Source organism: Protomyctophum bolini, assembly GCF_963924005.1.
Source record: "Protomyctophum bolini genome assembly, chromosome: 15".
NCBI lineage: Eukaryota > Metazoa > Chordata > Actinopteri > Myctophiformes > Myctophidae > Protomyctophum > Protomyctophum bolini.
This window is the reverse complement of record NC_137876.1, coordinates 1,358,311-1,381,653: the sequence shown is the minus strand read 5'-3', so window position 1 is coordinate 1,381,653 and position 23,343 is coordinate 1,358,311. Positions and strand designations below refer to the sequence as shown.

The window sequence follows — 23,343 nt, the reverse complement described above, 5'->3', positions numbered from 1 at the left end:
TTACACCACTGTATAGTGTTGTTTTATAATATATATAATATATATAATATAGGCACTTACACCACTGTATAGTGTTGTTTTATAGGCTACTTACACCACTGTATAGTGTTGTTTTATAGGCTACTTACACCACTGTATAGTGTTGTTTTATAATATATATAATATAGGCTACTTACACCACTGTATAGTGTTGTTTTATAATATAATATAGGCTACTTACACCACTGTATAGTGTTGTTTTATAATATATATAATATATATAATATAGGCACTTACACCACTGTATAGTGTTGTTTTATAGGCTACTTACACCACTGTATAGTGTTGTTTTATAGGCTACTTACACCACTGTATAGTGTTGTTTTATAATATATATAATATAGGCTACTTACACCACTGTATAGTGTTGTTTTATAGGCTACTTACACCACTGTATAGTGTTGTTTTATAATATATATAACATAGACTACTTACACCACTGTATAGTGTTGTTTTATAGGCTACTTACACCACTGTATAGTGTTGTTTTATAGGCTACTTACACCACTGTATAGTGTTGTTTTATAGGCTACTTACACCACTGTATAGTGTTGTTTTATAGGTTACTTACACCACTGTATAGTGTTGTTTTATAGGCTACTTACACCACTGTATAGTGTTGTTTTATAGGCTACTTACACCACTGTATAGTGTTGTTTTATAGGCTACTTACACCACTGTATAGTGTTGTTTTATAGGCTACTTACACCACTGTATAGTGTTGTTTTATAGGCTACTTACACCACTGTATAGTGTTGTTTTATAGGCTACTTACACCACTGTATAGTGTTGTTTTGGGCAGCAAATTCTGATTTTAGTTTTTTGTCATGGTCTCTTGAATAGTTTTAATTTAGTTTAGACTAAACATCATAAGATTTTAGTCGACTAAATCCACAGTTGATTTAGTCGAACAAAATGTATTTTGGCGGGCCTTGAAACCGTCATAATGACAGTTTGTTTCACTTGCTGAAAATAGCTGATCTCAAGCTCACAACGCGCCGCGCTGCGACGCGTTGTGAGCTTGTAAAATGAATTCTACTGGATCTCTTGTCCACTAGTCCCTTCCTAACATTTCCGTCTAGTTTTGACGAAATTGTCATTGTATTTACTCTTAGTTTTTAGTCATCATAGCTTCAGTTTTAATTTAGTTTCCATGTAGTTTCCGTCAGTGAAAAAAGGTAGTCGCCAAATACTTTTTGTCTTAGTTTTAGTCGACTGAAACAACACTGCACCACTGCATGGTTAGTGCACTAGTTGTGTAGATAAAACATGTTGAAATATATACTGGCCATTATGACAAACTATTATGATGGAATGATTCACTATTTTGTTAAATAAAGTAAAGTATTGAACATGGAATGCGTGTTAATTTAGTCATTGTTAAACATTTTCAAAGCCTAAATAAGTCTTTCTACCTCTCAACTATATTCCCTTCATCTTTGTTTTCAACCCAGGGTCTGATCGTCAGTCCGATCTCTACGTCTGCTCAGCTGTGAATGAACACAGAATAAGCGCGGCCAAACCGCCACAGATCCACTGCTGTGACCAGTGTGGAAAAAACTTCCCTATTAAGTCCCTGCTTAAAAGACACCAGGTAATGCACACTGGAGAGAAACCCTACGAGTGTGACCAGTGTGGAAACAAATTCACAAAGATGTCCAGTCTTAAAAGACACCGGATAATTCACACTGGAGAGAAACCCTACGGTTGCGACCAGTGCGGGGAAAAATTCGATAAGAATTCCCAGCTTAAAACACACCAACTACTCCAACTACACCAACCCTTCCGTTGTGAACAATGTGGGACATGTTTTGCTCAAAGTGCTGCTCTCAAGAGCCATCAGCGTGTCCACACAGAGGAGAAGCCATACCACTGTGAACTGTGTGGAAACAAATTCAAATGGATGTCCCATCTTATAAAACACCGGATAATTCACAAAGAAGAGAAACCCTACGTTTGCGACAAGTGTGGAAACAAATTCAAATGGATGTCCCATCTTAAAAAACACCGGATAATTCACAAAGGAGAGAAACCCTACGTTTGCGACCAGTGTGGACAAAACTTCCCTCATAAGTTCCTGCTTGAAAGACACCAGGTAATGCACACTGCAGAGAAACCCTACGAGTGTGACCAGTGTGGAAACAAATTCACAAAGATGTACCTTCTTACAATACACCGGAAAATTCACAAAGGAAAGAAACACTATGTTTGCGACCAGTGTGGAAAAAACTTCCCTAAGAAGTCCCTGCTTAAAAAACACCACGTAATGCACACTGAAGAGAAACCCTACGAGTGTGACCAGTGTGGAAACAAATTCAAAAGGATGTCCACTCTTAAAACACACCGGAAAATTCACACTGGAGAGAAACCCTACCTTTGCGACCAGTGCGGGGCAAAGTTCAGTCAGAATTCCCTGCTTAAACAACACCAGGTAATACACACGGGAGAAAAACCCTTCCGTTGTGAACAATGTGGGACAGGTTTTGCTCAAAGTTCTGCTCTCAAGAGCCATCAGCGCATCCACACCGGGGAGAAGCCATACCACTGTGAACTGTGTGGCCAAAGTTTCAGGACCAACGACCACCTGAAGGTCCACCAGAGATTTCACAGAGGACACAGACCTTTTAGTTGTGACCAGTGTGGGAAAAGCTTCACAACTGTATCCATCTTAAAAGCACACCGGATGACTCACACGGGAGAGAAACCCCACAGATGTGACCAGTGTGGGAAGTCCTTCAGTCAGCCTAGCAGTTTACAAGCTCACAGCATCGTGCACACAGGCTTTAGACCGTTCCACTGTGAGTTGTGTGGAAAGGCGTTTACTACAAATCACGGCCTACAGCGTCACATGCCCTGCACACATGATGTGCGATAGAGAAACCCTATCAATGTGAACAGTGTGACACAGACCTGTACAACACATTACCGCATGTAGCAGACAGGCACCATTATATTTGTAAAGAATTGTATTATCATGCATTTATTTTTAGTATTTTGTTTTACAAATTGTACGAATCAAAATCTGAAGAACACCTTGAGGGCGGAACGGAGGTCTCCGCCCTAATAATTAATTGTGCGCGATGCCCAACACGGAGATTGCTAGCCCCTCCTATGCCCAGCTTAGTGTGTGTGTGTGTGTGTGTGTGTGTGTGTGTGTACCCCATGATGATGATTTGATTTGATTATTATGATGTATGATAATACAGCGCCCCTCACTTCACACAAGTGTGATTTTCATGTATCTTGTGTCCGGCGCCTCGCTTCTGGTATTGCATTTGTTTGGGATGTGCTGCTTTCTGCTTTGTAAACCCTGCTTTCTGCTTTGTAAACCCTGCTTTCTGCTTTGTAAACCGTGCTTTCTGCTTTGTAAACCCTGCTTTCTGCTTTGTAAACCGTGCTTTCTGCTTTGTAAACCCTGCTTTCTGCTTTGTAAACCGTGCTTTCTGCTTTGTAAACCCTGCTTTCTGCTTTGTAAACCGTGCTTTCTGCTTTGTAAACCCTGCTTTCTGCTTTGTAAACCCTGCTTTCTGCTTTGTAAACCCTGCTTTCTGCTTTGTAAACCCTGCTTTCTGCTTTGTAAACCCTGCTTTCTGCTTTGTAAACCCTGCTTTCTGCTTTGTAAACCCTGCTTTCTGCTTTGTAAACCATGCTTTCTGCTTTGTAAACCGTTGCCATGAAAACTGAAACATGTCATACAGGTTTATTAAAACAACGTTTATAATTTTCATAAAATTGTGGGTGTTTTTTATTGTCCTTATGATTGTGTTGTGTCTCACTTGAGACTGCAAGTATATGAGACAAAAGTGAGACACTCCAAGTGATGCTCATACAGATGCACATAATAATAACTACTAATGCTCTTTGTGCGATCATCCCTCTCATCTCCAACATTATAACTAAAGGCCTTTAGCATGTTATCGTCATTGAGCGTCTGGTTGCCATGGATACAGTGGGGGAGGGGTAGAGATGTACACACAACTCCAATAACAAGGGCTTGTTATGCAAGCAGAGTCGTTGAGATGAAATAGACCAATCAAGTACGCATAGATTAGACGCCCACTTTGCACACTGGGAGGCCACATTTTTCAGCCTCACTGTGGAGACATAAATTATACCATTGTAGATACAGGAGAGAAACCCCACGGATGTCACCGGTGTGGGAAGTCCTTCAGTCAGCCGTTTACAAGCTCACAGCCTCGTGCACACAGGCTATAAACCATTATTTACTTAAGTAAAACATACTTTTAGTTACAACTAGTGTTAGGTAATATTACTTATTAGGATAATAATATGTTTAATTATTACTTATTACTCATTAGAAAAAGTAATATTATATTACTCATGACTTGGAATCAAGACTAATATCATATGTATCATATCATATGTGTAGGCCAGTGCCTACACAGCTGGTCGTTGAATGTTTTAAGTGTCACATCACAATTCTTGTTGTGACAGTTTCCATCCGTGACAGTATCACGGTCATGTGATATATTAAGCAATGTCACTTTACAGCAGTGACAAAATGTGTATACACTATACACTGTATACAGGCTGACATTCACACGTTTGTTACGTATAAACAGACAGACATTATTAGTGCTGTCTCACTACTAGAGATACTGGGGTGCAGGGGAGGACAAGTAGCGCTCAGCTCAGATCCGTCTAGGCTCATTAGCCCATTCTGAACGGGAGCCCATTGTGGTGTCAGCATCATGTTATGCTTTAGCTATTGAAAAACAGCAGATCTACAAGCTCATAGCGCGCCACCGAGTGGCGCGCTACGAGCTTGTAGGTCTGCTATTTTTGAAAAATCGAAGAGTCGACTGACATTTTTAGAATCTGATCTCGGGTCAGAATGGGTTAATCAGACCAGTGTGTGTGTCCAGTGGAAACCTCGTATGAATCTGATCTCAGGTCAGAATGGGTTAGTATTCAGACACATATTCAACACACTGTGGGGGCACCGTTTTCACATCAAGAATACACAAGCAGACATAGTGTCACATCAAGCCAATTCAGGCACCGTTTTATTCATCCCAAATCATAAGGTTGTAGAACATCGATTGTCTTTCTGTCTACGGTGCATGAGGCCTCCTTTTAGCCCATTTAGACCTGGTGAAACCTATACGTTATACCAGGGATACTCAAATAGATTTACCTGTGGGCCACATTACAAAAATGGCAAGGGGCCAGGGGCCAGTAGATAAAATTACGACATTAATGATACTTGATCACTTCTCTCTTTCAATTGCTTTATTTTCGCAAAATGTATCAAAGTACAATGTGCATGCACACAATATGTAAATAAATAAATGTGTTACATTTTCTTGCATAAACACAAAGAGCTGTTTCCATAACTGCACAAATTATTGCACATAACATGAGTAGCTGTTATAATAACATAATAACATAACATGAGTAGCTCTTTGCCTGCCTGCCTGCCTGCCTGCCTGTCTGTCTGTCCATGAGTAGTTATTTGTCTGTCTGTCAATGAGTAGCTGTCTTACTGTCTATGAGTAGCTGTCTGCCTGCCTGTCTATGAGTAGCTGTCTGTCTGCCTGCCTGCCTGTCCAATTGTCCATGAGTAGCTGTCTGTCTGCCTGTCTGAGTAGCTGTCTGCCTGCCTGTCTATGAGTAGCTGTCTGTCTGCCTGTCTGCCTGTCCAATTGTCCATGAGTAGCTGTCTGTCTGCCTGTCTGAGTAGCTGTCTGCCTGCCTGCCTAATTGTCCATGAGTAGCTGTCTGTCTGCCTGTCTATGAGTAGCTGTCTGCCTGCCTAATTGTCCATGAGTAGCTGTCTGTCTGCCTGTCTATGAGTAGCTGTCTGCCTTCCTGCCTGTCCAATTGTCCATGAGTAGCTGTCTGTCTGTCTATGAGTAGCTGTCTGCCTTCCTGCCTGTCCAATTGTCCATGAGTAGCTGTCTGCCTGCCTGTCCAATTCTCCATGAGTAGCTGTCTGTCTGTCTGCCTGTCTATGAGTAGCTGTCTGCCTGCCTGCCAGCCAGCAAGTTGGTTAACAGAAAATAAATTGTTATGGCTGAGTAAAATAAAATACAATAAACACAATTTGCCTGAAAATAGATTACCCAGCTATGACCTTTTTCATGAAAAAAAATGAGTAGTGATATGGCTGACTGAGTAAAATAAAACAATCTACCTGAAAATAGATAGCTATAAGTGAAGAGCAATTTCCGCAATTACCATTTCCGCAATTTCCGCAAAATTAGATTTTCATTGGTGGGCCAGTCATAATGGTCCCGCGGGCCTGATGTGGCCCGCGGGCCTGAGGTTGAGTATCACTGCGTTCATGCCGGGATCCACCCGTCTACATCCTTTATTTATTGTTTTAATAAGAATTTGAAGGTTTTCAGAAAACCTTCGGCTAGGTTTTAGATGGTCTAAATCTGTAAAATACATTAACTATAACTAAATATTCCTCATCCTTGTTATGAACCATTTGATCTAAGGGTAATGGACACATAACGGACACCCGGGTATAAATGCAATAATTTATTAACAAGAAAATAATGAATATTTACAGATTATGGCATCATGCATAAATTACAATCAACATGAAACATATTACATTTTTTTTGACTATGGCGTCTTCTCGTGTATCATCAGATGTCCGGCTCCATGCTCGCCTCTCCTTGGAGGCCAGTTGGGTCAAAACAAAGTATACCACATTGTTACAGCTGTAGTGAGTCTACAGTCCACCTGACTGCTGGCAATATAGCCTGGTTGTGATATGTAGATGTGATTGATACGTTTGTTTTTTTAAGTCATTCTATAACAATACAAAGTAATTGAATTTATTTTATGTATTAATTGTATTTTATATATTACTATGTTATTACTAATTTTATGTATAACTATATTACTATGTTATTACTAATTTTATGTATAACTATATTACCAATTGTATTTATTTTATGTATTACTATGTTATTACTAATTTTACTTCATGCATTACAAATTTTATTTGTTTTATGTATTACTGTTATTACTAATTTTATGCATTACTATATTGATAATTTAATTTATTTTATGTATTATTGTCTATATTACTAATTATATTTATTTTATCCATTACTATGAGATTACTAATTTTATTTTATGTATTACTAATTTTATTTACTATTTTAATTTACTTTTATTTTACAATAATATTTTTTTTTATCGTTCGTTTTATCCATTTATTTATATTATTATCTAGTTATTTATATTGGTTTATTATTTTATTGTTTGTTATTTTCAAAGAGCCCTGATTGATCACATCTACATATCACCACTACCAGTCAGGATCTGAGTGACTCAGAACCCTGGTGACCTCCAGATGGAGCCACACTGGAGACCAGCAACGTCCTAAAGAAAAGAAAGAAATGCTCATTACTACTTTGTTCATAAAACAATATTGATTGAAATATTTATTAACAGTTTGCAGAATTACAGTACATGTCAAGCACAAACTCAATACAAAGACTGTTAACTGTAAGTGGACGACCCAATTAAGCATTACACTTGTTTACAAGAGGGTCCACCATGTTCAATTCATCGAAACATTTAGAGACGTACAAATAAGACACTTCTATATAGTCAAAGAACAGAACAGGAATTCATCATAAAGGAGGTAAAAAGGGAAAATAAACTTATACAGTGAGGGGAAAAAGGGAGTCAAGGGATTCACATGTCTTAATGACTGTTGGTAGGGCGTTCCACATTTTGGTGGCATAGGAGTGAAAATAATTTAGTCCCTCGTTTGTGCCGAATCTGGGTTGTACATGGTTCGTTGCACTCCCTCTGGTGTTGTGGAATTAGTTAACATTAAGAAGTATCTAGACAGGTACATGGGTATCTTGGTGGTTGTATCGAATCTTGTGGACCAGACCCATTGCAAGATGCTGTACTCTGTCGTCGACCCTAAGCCATTCCAGCCTGTCAAAGTGGGCAGGAGTGAGGTAGGTTCGGCGGGTGAGGCCAAGTAGGAGCCTGACCAGTTTGTTTTGGGAGGTCTGGAGCCTAGTTTTAAGGGCCTTTGAGGTGCTGTGGTACCAGGAGGTGCATGCATAGTCAAAGAAACCTTGTACGAGGGCTCCTGTTAAGGTCTTCAAGGTGTTTTTGTTGACCAGTGAGGAGATCCTGTAAAGGAATCTTGTTCTTTGGTTGACTTTTTTGATTACGTTGGTGGCCATTTTATCACTGGAAAGATTAGCCTCCAGGATGGAACCTAGGTAGGTAATTTCATCTTTACGTGTGATAACATTGTCACCAACTCTAACCAAGAAGCCATTTGCCTTGCTGAGATTACTATTAGATCCAAAGAGAATGGATTCAGTTTTTCCCAGGTGTAAAGATAGTTTGTTATCAGCGAGCCAGGTGCAGATTCTACCGAGTTCAGAGCTGAGGGCCTTTTCAACCTGCAGTTTGTTCCTGTCCGAGACTAGCAGTGCAGAGTCATCTGCGAACAGGAACAAGTTGCAGTCACAAGCTGATGTCATGTCATGATCATAGTGTGTGTGCGTGTGTTGTATAGTTACCTTGCTGTGATGCAACTCCAAAGGTGATCAGAAATAGTTGCTCCATCGGCTAGAAACGTGCTCTTCACCGGCATGATGATCTTGTTCCTAAAAAAAGTCTATAGTCAACCCTAACTGATTACAGAACATGATATAAAAAAAACACAACTAGAAGGATTTAGGCCTGTCACAATTACCTAATCGCCAAGTATTTGAGATACTTTTTTAGAGATTAGTCATAATCGTCTCCATGTTGAAAATGTTCATATATTGTCAAACATTTTAAAGAAATAATGCAAGCAACCGATCTACAAGCTCTAAATGTGTCACTTTGTAATTTACTTCTTTTTTTAGTGTATGAAGTTATTGAATTGTGCGGCTTTTTGTTTACAAAGCCTACAAAAGCCAAAGTTTTATTTAGAATGTTAGTATGACGCAATTAAATTGTTACTTGTAATTTATTTGAGCGACAATTAAATCGGCCATTATAAAACCTTAAATTCTGACAGGCCTAAACAGGTTCCAGTGGCGTCTACCGAACCTTCTAGCTCCGTCCGAGCCTCCCAGCGACCCAGAAGTCCTCAGCGGAAACCCGGGGAAAGCTTCGGATCTCGGGCATCGGCTGAGATCTGAATGAAAGACACACACCCCAAATTAGCTTTGCTGTGTGTGTGCGTGTCCTGTCACAACATACACATGCACTTACAGTAACGTTTAAGAATAGGGATCGACCAATTATCGGCAACGGACGATTATTGGCTTTTTACGAAGCCTAAAAAACCCTAAAGCGGTTCGTACCGTTGAGTTCCTCACTGAGAAGGCCCAGGTCCAAAGTCCTCCAGCGTCTACCCAGATCTCCGTCCTCCCATCCATGGACAGACCTGCAGATCTCCATCTCTAGAGGCTCCAGCCTCCAGCTGTGTCTATGATCTCCATCCTGAGAGAGAAAGAAACCATTAGCTCTACAAGCTCACAACACGTTGCAGTGTGAGCTTGTAGATCTGCTATTTTTGCTGAACGGAATAGGGATGCTGGGGTTGAAGTAGTTAACAAAAGTGTCATTAAGACTTTGATTAGCTTGGAAAGCTGACAGACATTCAACCAGAGTGCCACTAGGAGGCATCAACACATGTACAGTCCTCAACATCTTTTGTAATTTGTATTCAAGTTGTTACAAAGACCAAGAGGCACGCTCATGATATGAGATATTGACTCTCAAACTATTGTGTAGAGTCATTTAGATTTATCCTAAAATATTTAAAACATTTGGATTACTGTAAATGATGCCATTCTTCGTACCATAACAGTACAAAAGCAGTTATCCATCCTCAGAAACAAGCAAGAACTATTCCTACTCACAGCTCATCAGAGTCCTCTGAGGAAGCCCCCGGGGGGGGGGAGCTTTGGAACGGATCTCTGTCCAGGGAACATCAGATCGTCTATCGATATCTCCATTCTAACAAAGAAAACAAACACACACACCAAATTAGCCTTTGTGTGTGTGTGTGTGTGTGTGTGTGTGTGTGTGTGTGTGTGTGTGTGTGTGTGTGTGTGTGTGTGTGTGTGTGTGCGCGCGCATGTGTGTGTGCACTCCCTGTCCAGCAGCCGCGTTCCAGCGACGTCTACCGCGATCTTCATCCTAACAAAGAAAGATCGATTAGAGTGACCAAGAGCCAGATATATATTCTATCCTGTCACAACATATATACATCCTAGTACATCAAACTTTTATTTATAGAGAACATTTAAACAGAAGCTAAACATATCACTTACAGTAATAAACGTTTCAGTTAGGGTTATTTTTGACAGGCCTAACAGGGTCTTACTTTGAGTCGTCTTCAGAGGAATGCAGATTCCTGGACAGCGGGAGACCTGCAGTACATCTGGAAGAAAGACATGGCGGTTATCATCTATGAATGGCTTCATATAGAAAAGAGCTTCGCACATCACTCCCTTGTTGTTGCTGCCAATAGTCTGGATTGTCTATACTTCTTATTCTTGATGACAATTGTTTATGAATTTGATGTATTACTATGTGTTGTTGCTTACTGCAAGTCACTCTGGATGTGAGAACTGCCTAAATTGTTGAAATTCCTAGACGTGATCAATTAGGGTCATAGGGTGTTTTTACAGTCCCACTCCTCCCCATCATATCTTGCGGTGAAGCTGGACAGAACACCGTCCTTTAAACAACACCTGACAGCGTCAAGAGAAAGACCACCGCCTGTGCCGCACCGATACGGCGTCCAGCCGGTACCGAGGCTCTGGTGTTCCCCACCGCTGAGTACTGTGCCCCAGTCTGGAGCCGTAGCCCTCATGTTGGTTTTGGGGCTTTTTATGACTTTACTGAGAGTGAACAGTATATAGACAGGAAAGGGGGAAGAGATGGGGAGTGACACGCGGCAAAGGCCGTCGGGAGTCGAACCCGCAGCACGCCATCCGGCTGGCTTGGCAGCATAGGTGCCCAGACAGTTGAGCTAACCATCCGGGCCACACTTAAATATTTAATTGCAATTTATTTGAGCGACAATAATAGTCCAGTAAAAATAAACCTCAATCGTGAAAGGCCTAGAGCGGTTCTTACTGTGCGGTTCCTCACCGGGCAGGCCCAGGTCCGAAGTCCTCCGGCATCTACACAGATCTCCGTCCTAAGAAAGAAAGAAATAAAGACCAAATTAGCTTTTGTTGAGCTGCATATTCAGCAGTGGTGGAAAATAACGAAGTACAATTACTTCGTTACTGTACTTAAGTACAAGTTTGGAGAATTTGTACTTTTATTGACTACTTTTCTTTTGCTGTATTTTTACTTTTACTTCGTTACATTTACAAGGAAAAAATCGTACTTTTAATGCGCTATATTTAAAATCGGACACCTCGTTACTCGCTACAAATTAAATAATAAAATCTTATATTTGTCTTACTGGAGGAATGCGCAGTTGAGAATTGAACAGGGCTGCTCCACTCTCAGATAATAGGGGGCGGAGTTGTGTTCTGCTGCCTGGCCTGCTTTGAAGACGGCAAGACGCACACACTGTGTTGTTTTGTCACACGCATTCAACATGGATGCATTAAACATGCCTTAATATTTAGCGGAAAACCAACCAATAAGTCCCTATCCGACACAAATTAACTAATCTTTCTCAGCCGTCACTGGAGCGCGCATCTAGCTACTGCATGATGATCATGCACGCTGACAGACAGCAGACACTGTCCCAACTCCTAACACAAACACTGAGGGAACTTGTTGTTGTACACACATAATGTGCCACGAAAAATAGCTTCCAATAGCTTAGTTGGTTATTATCGCTTCGAGGAGGTACGTGTCCATAATATCGCCACGAACGGCCAACAAAAGACATCTCTCTTCCACAGTGAAGCCTAATTTATTCTTCGCCGTACAAAGTGTTCCGTGCTGAAAATAGCTGATATACAAGCTCACAACTCGTCGCGTCCGGACACGTTGTGAGCTTGTAGATCAGCCAACCCCAGCATGCGGAGATGCAGGCTCTGAGAACGTTCAGAAACTTTTGCCTTCACAATAAAAGCATGCAAAAGCCCATATAGAGAAGGAAAAATAATTCGGTGGCATTTCACATTGCAAAAGAGCAATTTTTGTAAAATGTAAAAAATATATAAAAATTAAAGCAAAAAAATAACGAAAAAGAACTATAATAGTTCATTTTTCAAAATTTGGAATGATGAACTATGAACGGAACTAGTTCATTTAAAAAATGTTGAACTGTGAAGAACTTTCCCAACACGATGTATGCTGTTGGGGGTTCTGTATTTTCAGTATTTTTTGGAATAAAGCCACTTTTGACAGGATGACAATTTTGGAAATTCATTTCTTTGTATTCATTTTGAAAATAATTTTGTATTTTGTACTTTGTACTTGTACTTTGTAATTTTTACTTTTATACTTAAGTACATTTTACGCCGGGTAAATTTTTGTACTTAAGTACATTTTATTTGAGGTACTTTTATACTTTTACTTAAGTAACTTTCTTAATGGGCACTTTGTACTTTTACTTAAGTAATTTTCAAGTAGAGAATCAGTATTTTACTTAAGTAAAATATTTTTGTACTTTTTCCACCACTGATATTCAGAACCACTTAAACCCGCTATAGATTTGATAAAACAGACCTTTAAAGAGAGCATTTGGTATATGCTCCGATTTCACTCTACACAAATTGATTTGCCAAACATAGCAGATCTACAAGCTCACAACACGTTGCAACGTGGTGTGAGCTTGTAGATCTGCTAATTTGGCTGAACGCTCCCCCCAGAATAGAGATGCTGGGGTTGAAGTGGTTAAAAAAAAAGTGTCATTAAGACTTTGATTAGCTTGGAGAGCTGACATACATTCAACCAGTGCCACTAGGAGGAATCATACTGCCATGCTATACTTCGTACCATAACAGTACAACAGATATCCATCCTAGCAAGAAATATTCCTACTCACAGCTCATCAGAAGTCCTCAGAGGAAACCGGGAGGGAAGCTTTGGAACGGATCTCTGTCCTTCCACGACGTCTACCACGACCCATCCACCCTAAGAAAGAAAGAACGAAAGATGAATTTTTAAGTGACCAAGAGCCAGATATATGTACATTGTGTCCTTTCACATCATACACAAAATGTATAGAGAACACTTAAAACAGAAGCCGACCATACCACTCACAGTAATAGAAAAGTCTAAGTGGTTTCTTACTTTGAGCCGCCTTCAGAGCCCCCCATGCAGATTCATCCATGGACAGCGAGAACTGCAGATATCCACCTGTAGGGGCTCCGGTTGAGCCTCGCAGCATCTGGAAGGAAGACATGGTGGTGGTTATAGTCTATGGATGGCTTTTCACATCACTCACTTGTTGCTGCTGCCAATAGGAATTAGTGATGTCTGTGTGGCGACAATTGCTGTGTCTGTCTGTTTATTTATAATACATACAATTTATATAGCACTTTTCAAGTTACCCAAAGTTGCTTCACAAAAAGTAAAAACAAATTTATTTGAAAATAAACTAGATTAAAAAGGTTAAAAACTAGAATTTTTTGGCATGTTTGTGAAGCTTTTCGGTTCCACACCAGTAACTGCTGTTCAACACTAACAGCTACATCCACGACCTCCCTGCAACAACATCAATGAAGTATGGCTATGCAGACGACCCGAGTACTGTGTCCCAGTCTGGAGCCGTAGCTCTCATGTCAAGAAGCTGGATGCTGCCCTCAACACAGGATGGGCCACCCCAAACAAACTGCCTGCCTGTTCTCGCTGGAATCACTCCAACAGAGGTCAGACGAGAAGCAGCCATGCTGGCCCTCACCGGGAAGGCACAGCTGAGTGAATCCTAGCCATCTCCTCCACAAGGTCGTCAGAGACACCACAGCACACGTGCCTCAAGTCACGGTGCCCTTTGCCACAACACACACACACACACACACACACACACACACCAAGTCATGGTGCCCCTTTGCCACACAGGCCCAGGAACTTCTCCACACAACACCAGCTGACACCTCCAAGGCATCCTGGGTGAAGGCAAGACAGAGGGACCAGTGGAATACATCGAGGACCCCAAATATGTTCTTTGCCAGCACCTCCCCTGCAAGGAGTGGACAACCTTCAAAGCAGAAGTGGGACATCTCAGACAGTGCCCACTCTGAATGAGAGGATCCACTACAGACTGTGGAACACGTAATGACGATTTGCCCCAAATACCGGCCACCGAATGGTGATCGTGGCTTAGGTGACCTAGACAATGACACATTGTACTGGCTTGCTGCAACAGAGCTGAAGTTCTATGGACATACGGCAGAAAATGTTTATGAAACTTATTTTTTGTAATTTCTTCATTTTTTCGGCAAACCTTTGTGGCATTTAATTTATGGAACATGTGGATGTTTCTTTATTTATTGGTGAAGTTTTAGTGCCACTTGTGGCATTCTTTGAAATGTATTGACACGTTTGATATATGTTTTTGTTAGGGATGTCCGATATTATCGGCCGATAAAGGCATTACAAATTAATAACCCTAACCCTTAATTTTACTTTATTTATTCTTTTACATTAAAAACATCTACAAGCTCACAATACAATAAGACACATGTGAGCTTGTAGATCTGCTATTTTCAAAATATTTTTATACATTTTAAAACTTGAGATGAGAGATTAGATCATTTTAGATGAGACATTTTACATAATGAGTAATTATTAATAATTACTTTTGGTATTTTAAGTACATTTTTATACCAAAACATTTGTACCTTTACTCGAGTACATGTTGAATTTAATTGTAACGGAGTATTTCTATATTGCAGTATGTATGGCCTACTTTTATTTAAGTAAAAAGTTTGAGTTATGTTTCCACCACTGGAAAAAGCCTGCATATATATATATCGGTATCTGTTGATATCGGCAATTAGGAGTTGGACAATATCCAACACGGACTGTCGGACATCCCTTGATTTGTGTGATTTTGTGCAGTTTAGTGAGTTTGTGGCATTTTGTTTACTTTTGTGAACAACCAAAGAGCACACCCAGTATGTATCACAAGGCTATTTCCACCAGTCAGGTGTACTTATATCTACATCTCATAAGCGGCCATGTACTAAACACTACAGACATCACAATTTGACTTTGGCAGCAGCAAGAAACGACTGATATGCAAAGCTCTTCAGCTATGCTTCTCTCTATACAAACACTCATAATGTCCACATGGACATCTTAGCAACCAGGATGGGGTGGTCGGTCTGGAGGCCACTCAGACATGGGGACACAGGAGACCAGGGCATCCTCAGGTTCAGCGATCCAGCAGCATCTATGGTCATCTCCATCCACATCTAGAAAGAAAGAAATCAGAAGCTGACCATATCACTCACAGTAATAGAAACAAGGATCAGGAAAACAAGGATCTGTGGCTAATATGACAAATATTCCTTAAAACATTATAGTTGCCATCTATAAATCTAAAAATTGAAAAATAAACAAACACATTCAATATTTTATTTCTTTCACAATTATTTTACTCCATAGGAACTGTTCCCGTCGCAGGTTGATGATGTCCATGTGTGGTCCAGCGCTATGGAATGCATAAAAAGTATTTAAAATATTGCTTTGATGCTTATATTAATCTTAGGAAGTATTAAGCTGTTTTTTATTAGCATATGCATTCCATAGGGCTAGACCATATGGACATGACATAATCAATTTGCAACAGGAGCAGTTCCTATTGAGTGAAAGATGTATTTATGAAATAAATAAAATATTTATGGTGTTTAAGATTTTCGTTATAGAGGGTTAAGTATAATGTCTTAAGGCATATGTGTCTTTAACCAGAGATCCTTTAAAGAATATTTAAAAGTACAATATCAAAATGTATTTTACCCATCCGCTTCTAGAAAGCAATTTAAAATACAAATTACAAGTAATGTCGAGTACTTTTGGAAGTCACTGAACAGCCATGTGCCATGCCTACCACCCATGTGAATTTCCACATAATGCAGGAGGCAGCAGCATTACCCGTTAAATGAGTGCTTCCAAAAAGAAAGTAGCTCAAAGTCACTCGAGTGTATTTTTATGAAACAAACGCTTTGCCGATTGAAAGAGTATAATTCAAGCTTGCCCTACAGCTGCAAAGTTAGCGAGTTTAGCATTGTTCTTTAGGAGAAGGCAGAAGCAGATTGGAAATTCAATTTGGATCAATGGGCTGTCAATGGAGGGCTTGCATTGCAACTCTAGATTCACCAGTGATGCAAATTAGTCATTTGACTCAGCTGTGTGGCGTAAGTGTGTCAGTCAACACAACTAAACGGTGACTTTTTCCAACAAATGAAACCACACAAAATGAAATAATTAAATTCACATAACTCAAGAGGCTCAACAGTCAACTGTCAACACCACAACAATATTGCATTTTGATGTATATCAAGCCTTTTCTCCCTAAATGTTCCACAGTTCAAAAGATAGCCTACCTTTCTCAGGATTTAAATTGTTCCGTCGAGTTCAAAACAACTTAAGACAGTTCCTGTGTCAATGTCAAGTTATTCGGGATTTTCTTCACAAACCTTTTTGCCCAAACTTGAAAAACGGCTTAGCCGACAGGGGGTACTGTGGTCAACTCAAAGACAACTTCTTTCCTCTTTCGTTTGTTTTTACTTGAGATTAGTTGTGGTACAGTACAGGTAAGTACAGTAGGTATAGTTTTACGTTAGGTATTAGGTTGAAATTTACCTTAAACAGAGAAAAAGACAAAAACAAATACAAGCTGTCATTAACTATGTAAGGTCATAATCAAACAAAAACCATAACTGAAATTCACTCATGTCACTCGAATAACCATAGTTACTAATGTAACCTACATGACTGAATCACTAGTCACTTCAGTAATCTAAATAAACAGTTTGTTTTAACTCATTATATTCAGTATTCAATTAAAGATCACCACATCAAGCCTATATGCAACTTAAATCAAACTTATAGCTAATTATAGCAGTTAAATTTGGCCTAGCAGCACAAAAACATAAATAACTTTTATAATAAATGTAAGCAACAAAATAAACTTCAATGCAGTAACAATTAACGCACCAGTCCTCTTTATGGCTTGAGGTTTCGGTCTTCCCAGCTCCAATGTTTGTAGTTCAGTTCATGAAAAGTCTTTCAGTTTGTTCTGCTTCTCTCCATGCTGTGTTTTCCACTGCTTCTGCTCTCATACTGGACAAACACTTCCTGTTTTCAGTGCCTCGCCCCAATCAGTGATTGTCACCAGGTGCTGACTACTCATGATCAGTGATTGACACCAATGATTGATGCCAATTAGGCCAATTAGGGGTTTTGACAGCACACCTCCCACCACCACGCAATGAATCCACCTCTCAAAATAGCAGGTAAGGTTAGCACAGGGTTGAGGGTTTATGTGTGTGTGTGTGTGTGTGTGTGTGTGTGTGTGTGTGCGTGCGTGCGTGCGTGCGTGTGACTGACTGTGTGCGTGTGTGTGTGACTGACTGTGTGGCCTAGAGTCCTATTTAAATAGTTTTGAGGGGAAATAAATGCTATTTGTCCCAAAGTGACTGCAAGAGATTGCTATTGTTTTCATAAAGCATCATTATTGCAAAGTTCTGAGTTCTGTTATTCAACGGCCTTTGTCCCTCAAAGGAAAATAGGGTCTCTGCCGCCCTCAAGTGGACAAAACCAGTAACAGCTCTATAACCATTTCCCCTGCTAGAGTTGTTGGGTTAAAATAACTATAGACCTACAATATAACAGACCACATAATGTACCGTAAAATAACTTAAAATGGATAATAATTAACCCATGAATTATAGTTACATTATTTCATTGCTGAAGGTTAGTTCATAGATATATAAACCCATTGTAATTTAGGCTGCTTGTTTGCAAAGCTCATAATTAAATGGCTATCTTTTGAATAACCGCATGCTGAACGTATAAAATAGGGTTAAAGTATATTGTAAATGCTATATTAATAATTTAGCTGGGCCGGGTCCCCCCAGGGGGGTCCCATAGCCTCGGGACCGCAGGACAAGGAGTTTTGGGTCCCTGCAGAATACCAGCCAGTTTGACAACCACTGGTTTAAATAACTGATAATATAATTAATACAACATACAAAGTTAACTGACCTGTGTGAAGGCAGTCTGTGTGAGTCTATTATACTGCCCTTGGTTTCAAAGGAAAGGACATATTGTGGTTGGATTGATGTGTCAACACATGCTTGCTGTTTCCTTTAAGTGCAAAATGTAAATGAGTCTTCATAAGAGGAAGTGCTTGTCATAATATGTCAACATTGGGGGTGGGGAACTATACCGTAGAGAATACTCCCTCCTCTCAGTCTAGTCGAGACTCTCCCGGGGGACAAAAGCTACCTGCGGTGCTCGGTAAGATAAGCCCATGTTCCCTCTCACCATATGTCATGTGTGGAGGGAGATGTCTGGTCGATCGTATGGACACATACCGTACCTCCTCCACGCAGAAATAACAAGCTATTGGAAGCTATTTTTCGTGGCACATTATATGTTTAATCAAACAACAACAAGTTTACCTCCTCTCCTCACTCAGTGTTTGGGTCGGGAGTCGGCTGTCTGCGTAGAGGACTGCATGCCGTCTGCGTGGATGTCTGCATAGATGACTGCATGCTGTCTGCGAGGATGTCTGCATGCAGTTACGAGACCCCCCCCCCTCCCCATCTGAAAATATGTTGTTCCAGGGACCCTCCAGAAGCAAAGATTTGAGTTAAAAACGTTCGTTCTGAAAAAATATATTCCAAATTTGAGGCACATTTTTACGATTTAAAAAAAATAGCCAGACCTACAAGCTCGTAGCGCGCCACTCGGTGGCGCGCTATGAGCTTGTAGATCTGCTATTTTTCAATAGCTAAATTATAACATAATGTTTAAAACACAAAAGGGGGTTCCCGACCCAAAATGGGTTAATCAATGGAACTCATCCTTCCTGCAAGTCGCACCGGTGCGACCTCGTAACATTTTAACTCGCACGTTAAGAAATTAAGTATCATATGCGACCTATTAGGTCGCACGCTGGAGCCCTGATACAGTATCAAATCAGAATTGAATGTCAATACACCTTTTCAATGCAACGACTCTGGAAAATATACATCAGTAACTTCACGTAAAATGTAGTTATAGTAGTTTAGTTTGCACAGCATGTTTATTCATATTGTTGTAGGTAAAAGCAACAGAACACAAAAACATACCGTAGGCCTAAAGCATATACCGTAGCCTAATCAATGGATCTGTTCCATTAACCGTTGTGACCCATATAGTCACATTTCTTTCCAAAATAGTGGACAAGTTTGTAGTTTGGTATTTTAGCTATGAATGAGCCTTGGAAAGGAAACGTTTGAGAAGCACTAGGTTAGGTTAATCTGTTCACTGCGTGACTCCAGCTCAGGTCCATGTGTTAACCCATTCTGACCTGAGATGAGATTCATACGAGGTTTCCACTGGACACACACTGGTCTGATTAACCCATTCTGACCTGAGATCAGATTCATACGAGGTTTCCACTGGACACACACTGGTCTGATTAACCCATTCTGACCTGAGATCAGATTCTAAAAATGTCAGTCGTTCTTCGATTTTTCACCGAGTGGCGCGCTACGAGCTTGTAGATCTGCTATTTTTGAAAAATCAAAGAACGACTGACATTTTTTAGAATCTGATCTCAGGTCAGAATGGGTTAATCAGACCAAAGTGTGTCCAGTGGAAACCTCGTATGAATCTGATCTCAGGTCAGAATGGGTTAATTATCTGTATTTGGGCCCCCGACCCGCATCTGAAAATATGTCATTTGTAGCCGTTCTTCCGCTGTTTGCCACCGTTTGCCTGTATGAGCTATACATTACATAAGGGACATCTGAATGTCACTTCAGGGAGATCTAGACCAGGGACGTGCACAGAGTGTCCGAGAGGCAGAGCGGAGCTGGAATCCCGTAAGAGGGCACATACTTTTGGACAAAAAACAATAATGCGAAAACAGCAGATCTACAAGCTCACAACGCTTTGAGAGCTTAATGTAGATCGTCTATTTTCAGGTGGCCAGCATTCTTCTTTATCTACTGGGGATGCTGCATGGATGGATTTCAAAACAAAATGAGTTATGCAAAATGCTGCCTTCGGGAGGGAATAATGCAATGCTCCTGAATGCTGCCTTCCGGTATACGGTATGGAAGGGAGAGGAGAGGCATTTGAGTTGACCGTGTAGTAAATGCTGCCTTCTGGAGAGGGCAGTTGTTTCACAGACGGATCAATGATGTCTGTGTGTGCACGTCACCCTGGTCTATCCATCCATCTATCAATCAATCAATCAATCAATGATGCCATTGGTGGGAAGGTTCACAGCCCACCAATGAGGTGGAGTAGAAACAAAACAAAATTATTATGATATAGGGTTTAACGGTTCTGGACGGGACTTTTGGTGTTTTAAGCATAAGGCCTATGTTATACTTTAGCTATTGAAAAATATCAGATCTACAAGCTCATAGCGCGCCACCGAGTGGCGCGCTTACGAGCTTGTAGGTCTGCTGTTTTAGAAAAACGACTGACATACTGTAGAAACATAGCTTTTTTCAGAAAACTGTCATTTTCAAACAGACATTTTTTTTAAATCTGATCTCAGGTCAGAATGGGTTAAGTGGTCAGCAGTGACAGGAACAACAGTCCACATAATGAGGAAAACAAGGAAAAGGGGTAGAGAAAAAAAAGGCCAAAATTACAACCGCACGAATGTGTTTGAACATCAGGGAACCGTTTGGTATAACAATAATTAATAATAATTATAATAATTAAGTTTGGCTTCAAAACGTGTGGAATGGAGTCATTTTTTACAGCTCCCCTTTGGTTACATCTAAAAACATGAGGGTGAATTAATTTAATGACGTGAATGAATGATGATATTTTCTGTTCTGTTCTCTCTCTTTTTGGGTCAAACTATATGTGATATTTGATTTATTGGCAACAGTTTAATCTGTTCATGTTCTCGTACACATTTTGTCAAATATTTTCTTTTTGTCATCATTAATCATTCCATGTCATGAATTATGTTTGTTCAATGAGGTTTGGCCTCATAGATGGACATGTAGGCCGTTTTAAGTGTGTTTCCTAAATGTTTTGACCACTCGTAAAAATCACTGACAAAAATCCAATATAGGACCAACATCACTTGGGCTGGCGGAAGTTGCGGCCCCTGGACTTTTGGCATTTTCAACATTAAACGGCTCAGGGGCCCCTGACTCAGGGGCCTCTGAGCCGTTTAAAGTCGAGTAGCCCTGAACCAAAGGGTTTCTCTCCATATGGATTCTCATGTGTATCTTCAGATATTCATTTCGAATGAAGATCTTGCCACAGACCGAACACTCGTAGGGTTTCTCCCCCGTGTGTATTCTCATGTGCATCTTCAGACTTCCGTTCTGATTAAAGCTCTTGCCACAGACGATGCAGTTAAAGGGTTTCTCCCCGGTGTGTATCATGACGTGCCTCTTCAGGTGTCCCTTCTGTTTGAACATCTTGCCACAGACCGTACAACTAAAGTGTCTTCCCCCGGGCCCCGCCTGACCCATGTTGGACGGCGACATCGTTGGCGGCGACGACGACGACGGGTCCTGGAACAGCACGCTGCTGAACGACAGTCCTTGTCCTTCCGTAGCGTAGCGCGTCTGTGGCGACATCAGCTCGTTCAAGGCCTCCGACTGGTCTTCCCTGACGGTCTCCTCCCACTCGTCGCTGTCTTCGGTGCCGGATTCGGAGCAGCGCGACGAGAGGAGCTGGACGTCGCTGTTTGGCCGCGACGTCCCACCGCCGCCGCAGTCCCCTCCTACGCGGTCGGCTCGTGCTTCCGCGTGGTCGGTGGTGGAGGCGCTGGCTACGGCGGGCTGGGACTCTCTGTTTGCACCGGCGCGGTCTTCACTTTTCACCGCCGGTAGCGTCGACCGCTCCTCCTCCGGTCTTCTAAGTAGCTCCTCCTGTTCCTCTTTAACGTACAGTTCCTCCTCCTGGACCAGACTGGGGCTCCTCCTCCTCTTCTGCTGCTGCTGCTGTCCAATGGAATCCTCCTCTTCACACACGGGCAGGAAGTCTAGCAGAATGCAGATTGAGAGAAACGGTTGGTCAAATAGATGCTTCATATTCACATACATGTTTATCATGCTTACAGTATGTAGCTGCACTGAAAGAGGCTACGTCGTCTTATAACAGTGGTTCCCAAAGTGGGGTCCGGGGACCCCCAGGGGTCCTTGAGGGAGTTCCAGGAGAACCCCCAGCTAAATGATAGTCAGGAACCAAATGGACCGCTCTGAGAGGGTACACATGGAACCAAATTGGCTCCATTTGAGTTAAATTAACTTTGATTTTACAATATAAATTGGGGTCTCAGAGATAGAAATGCCATTAAATGGGGGTCCGTAGACTAAATGCATCCTTGAAATTAACTCATAGAACGCTAGCGATAGTTCACGGTACAATTATCCGGTGTGCGATCATAGTTAACGAGAAGGATGGCCTAAAATATTATTATTTATATATATTATTTATTGGCCTAAAACATTGCCTATATATACATACAATCATGAATACACGTGATGACAGACATTGAGCATATATCTGCATTACAAAAAGGCTCAGAAATTAATTATTGAAATGTATTCGATAGTGTATGAAATAGAAAATTGTTGCAAAAAATATAAACGTTCAAATGTCCAAATGTTTATAAACAAAAAAGACTTAGGTCAGATCTGAAGCCATTTTATTTGGCGTTAGGAACCCGTTGTGACAGCATGCCCTTGCTGACGTCCACGATACCCCATCTGAAGATATTTAAGGCCCTATTTTGAAACAAAAACATTTTTGAATAGTTCAACTAGCCGATTTACAAGCTCACGTGTGGATGTAGATCAGCCCCCTCAAGGAACCACGAGGGTCCCTGGATCACACCTTTGAGAGCCACTGCTTTAAATAAATACACAACTAATATAGAGCATATTTGATCAAATTTAGGAGCCAAACGTTTTTTGACAAATGAATTTAATTCAAACAGAACCGCGCACGCACGACACATCCACGACATGCATGCGCGTGTGCACGCGCACATGCACGCGCGCATGTGTCCTCTTTTTGGTAATTCAGAATATGGTATGCCTAAGTTAGTTGTAACGGTTAGTTAGTTAGATAGTTGTACCAGTTAGTTACCTGGCGTGGTCCTGGGTATGGAGTTCTGCAGCGCCTCGATGTATTGGACTATAGTTGTAACCGTTAGTTAGTTAGTTA

General features: G+C 40.8%; 1 protein-coding gene and 2 long non-coding RNA genes across 3 annotated transcripts in view; all 3 read right to left on the bottom strand.

The window, feature by feature from the left end:
* Window positions 1-7,287: 7,287 nt before the first annotated feature.
* On the bottom strand, window positions 7,288-9,184 carry LOC308329485. Its single transcript, XR_013965395.1, has 3 exons — window positions 9,097-9,184; window positions 8,577-8,663; window positions 7,288-7,404 (listed from the first exon to the last, which is right to left on the bottom strand). It is a non-coding gene; the product is annotated as an uncharacterized lncRNA (long non-coding RNA).
* A 192-nt stretch (window positions 9,185-9,376) lies between these two features.
* Window positions 9,377-10,440, bottom strand: LOC308328962. The gene is made up of 3 exons (XR_013965344.1): window positions 10,382-10,440; window positions 9,915-10,194; window positions 9,377-9,492 (listed from the first exon to the last, which is right to left on the bottom strand). It is a non-coding gene; the product is annotated as an uncharacterized lncRNA (long non-coding RNA).
* A 4,814-nt stretch (window positions 10,441-15,254) lies between these two features.
* The window catches only part of LOC308329180 (uncharacterized protein), a gene marked incomplete at both ends in the record, with an annotated part of 8,323 nt that continues 234 nt past the window's right edge, over window positions 15,255-23,343 (bottom strand). Inside the window, 3 exons of the mRNA XM_080783383.1 lie at window positions 15,255-15,392; window positions 21,240-22,156; window positions 23,266-23,313. Of these exons, the coding sequence (XP_080639509.1) occupies window positions 15,255-15,392; window positions 21,240-22,156; window positions 23,266-23,313 (1,103 nt within the window). The remainder of the gene's footprint in view (window positions 15,393-21,239; window positions 22,157-23,265; window positions 23,314-23,343) is intronic.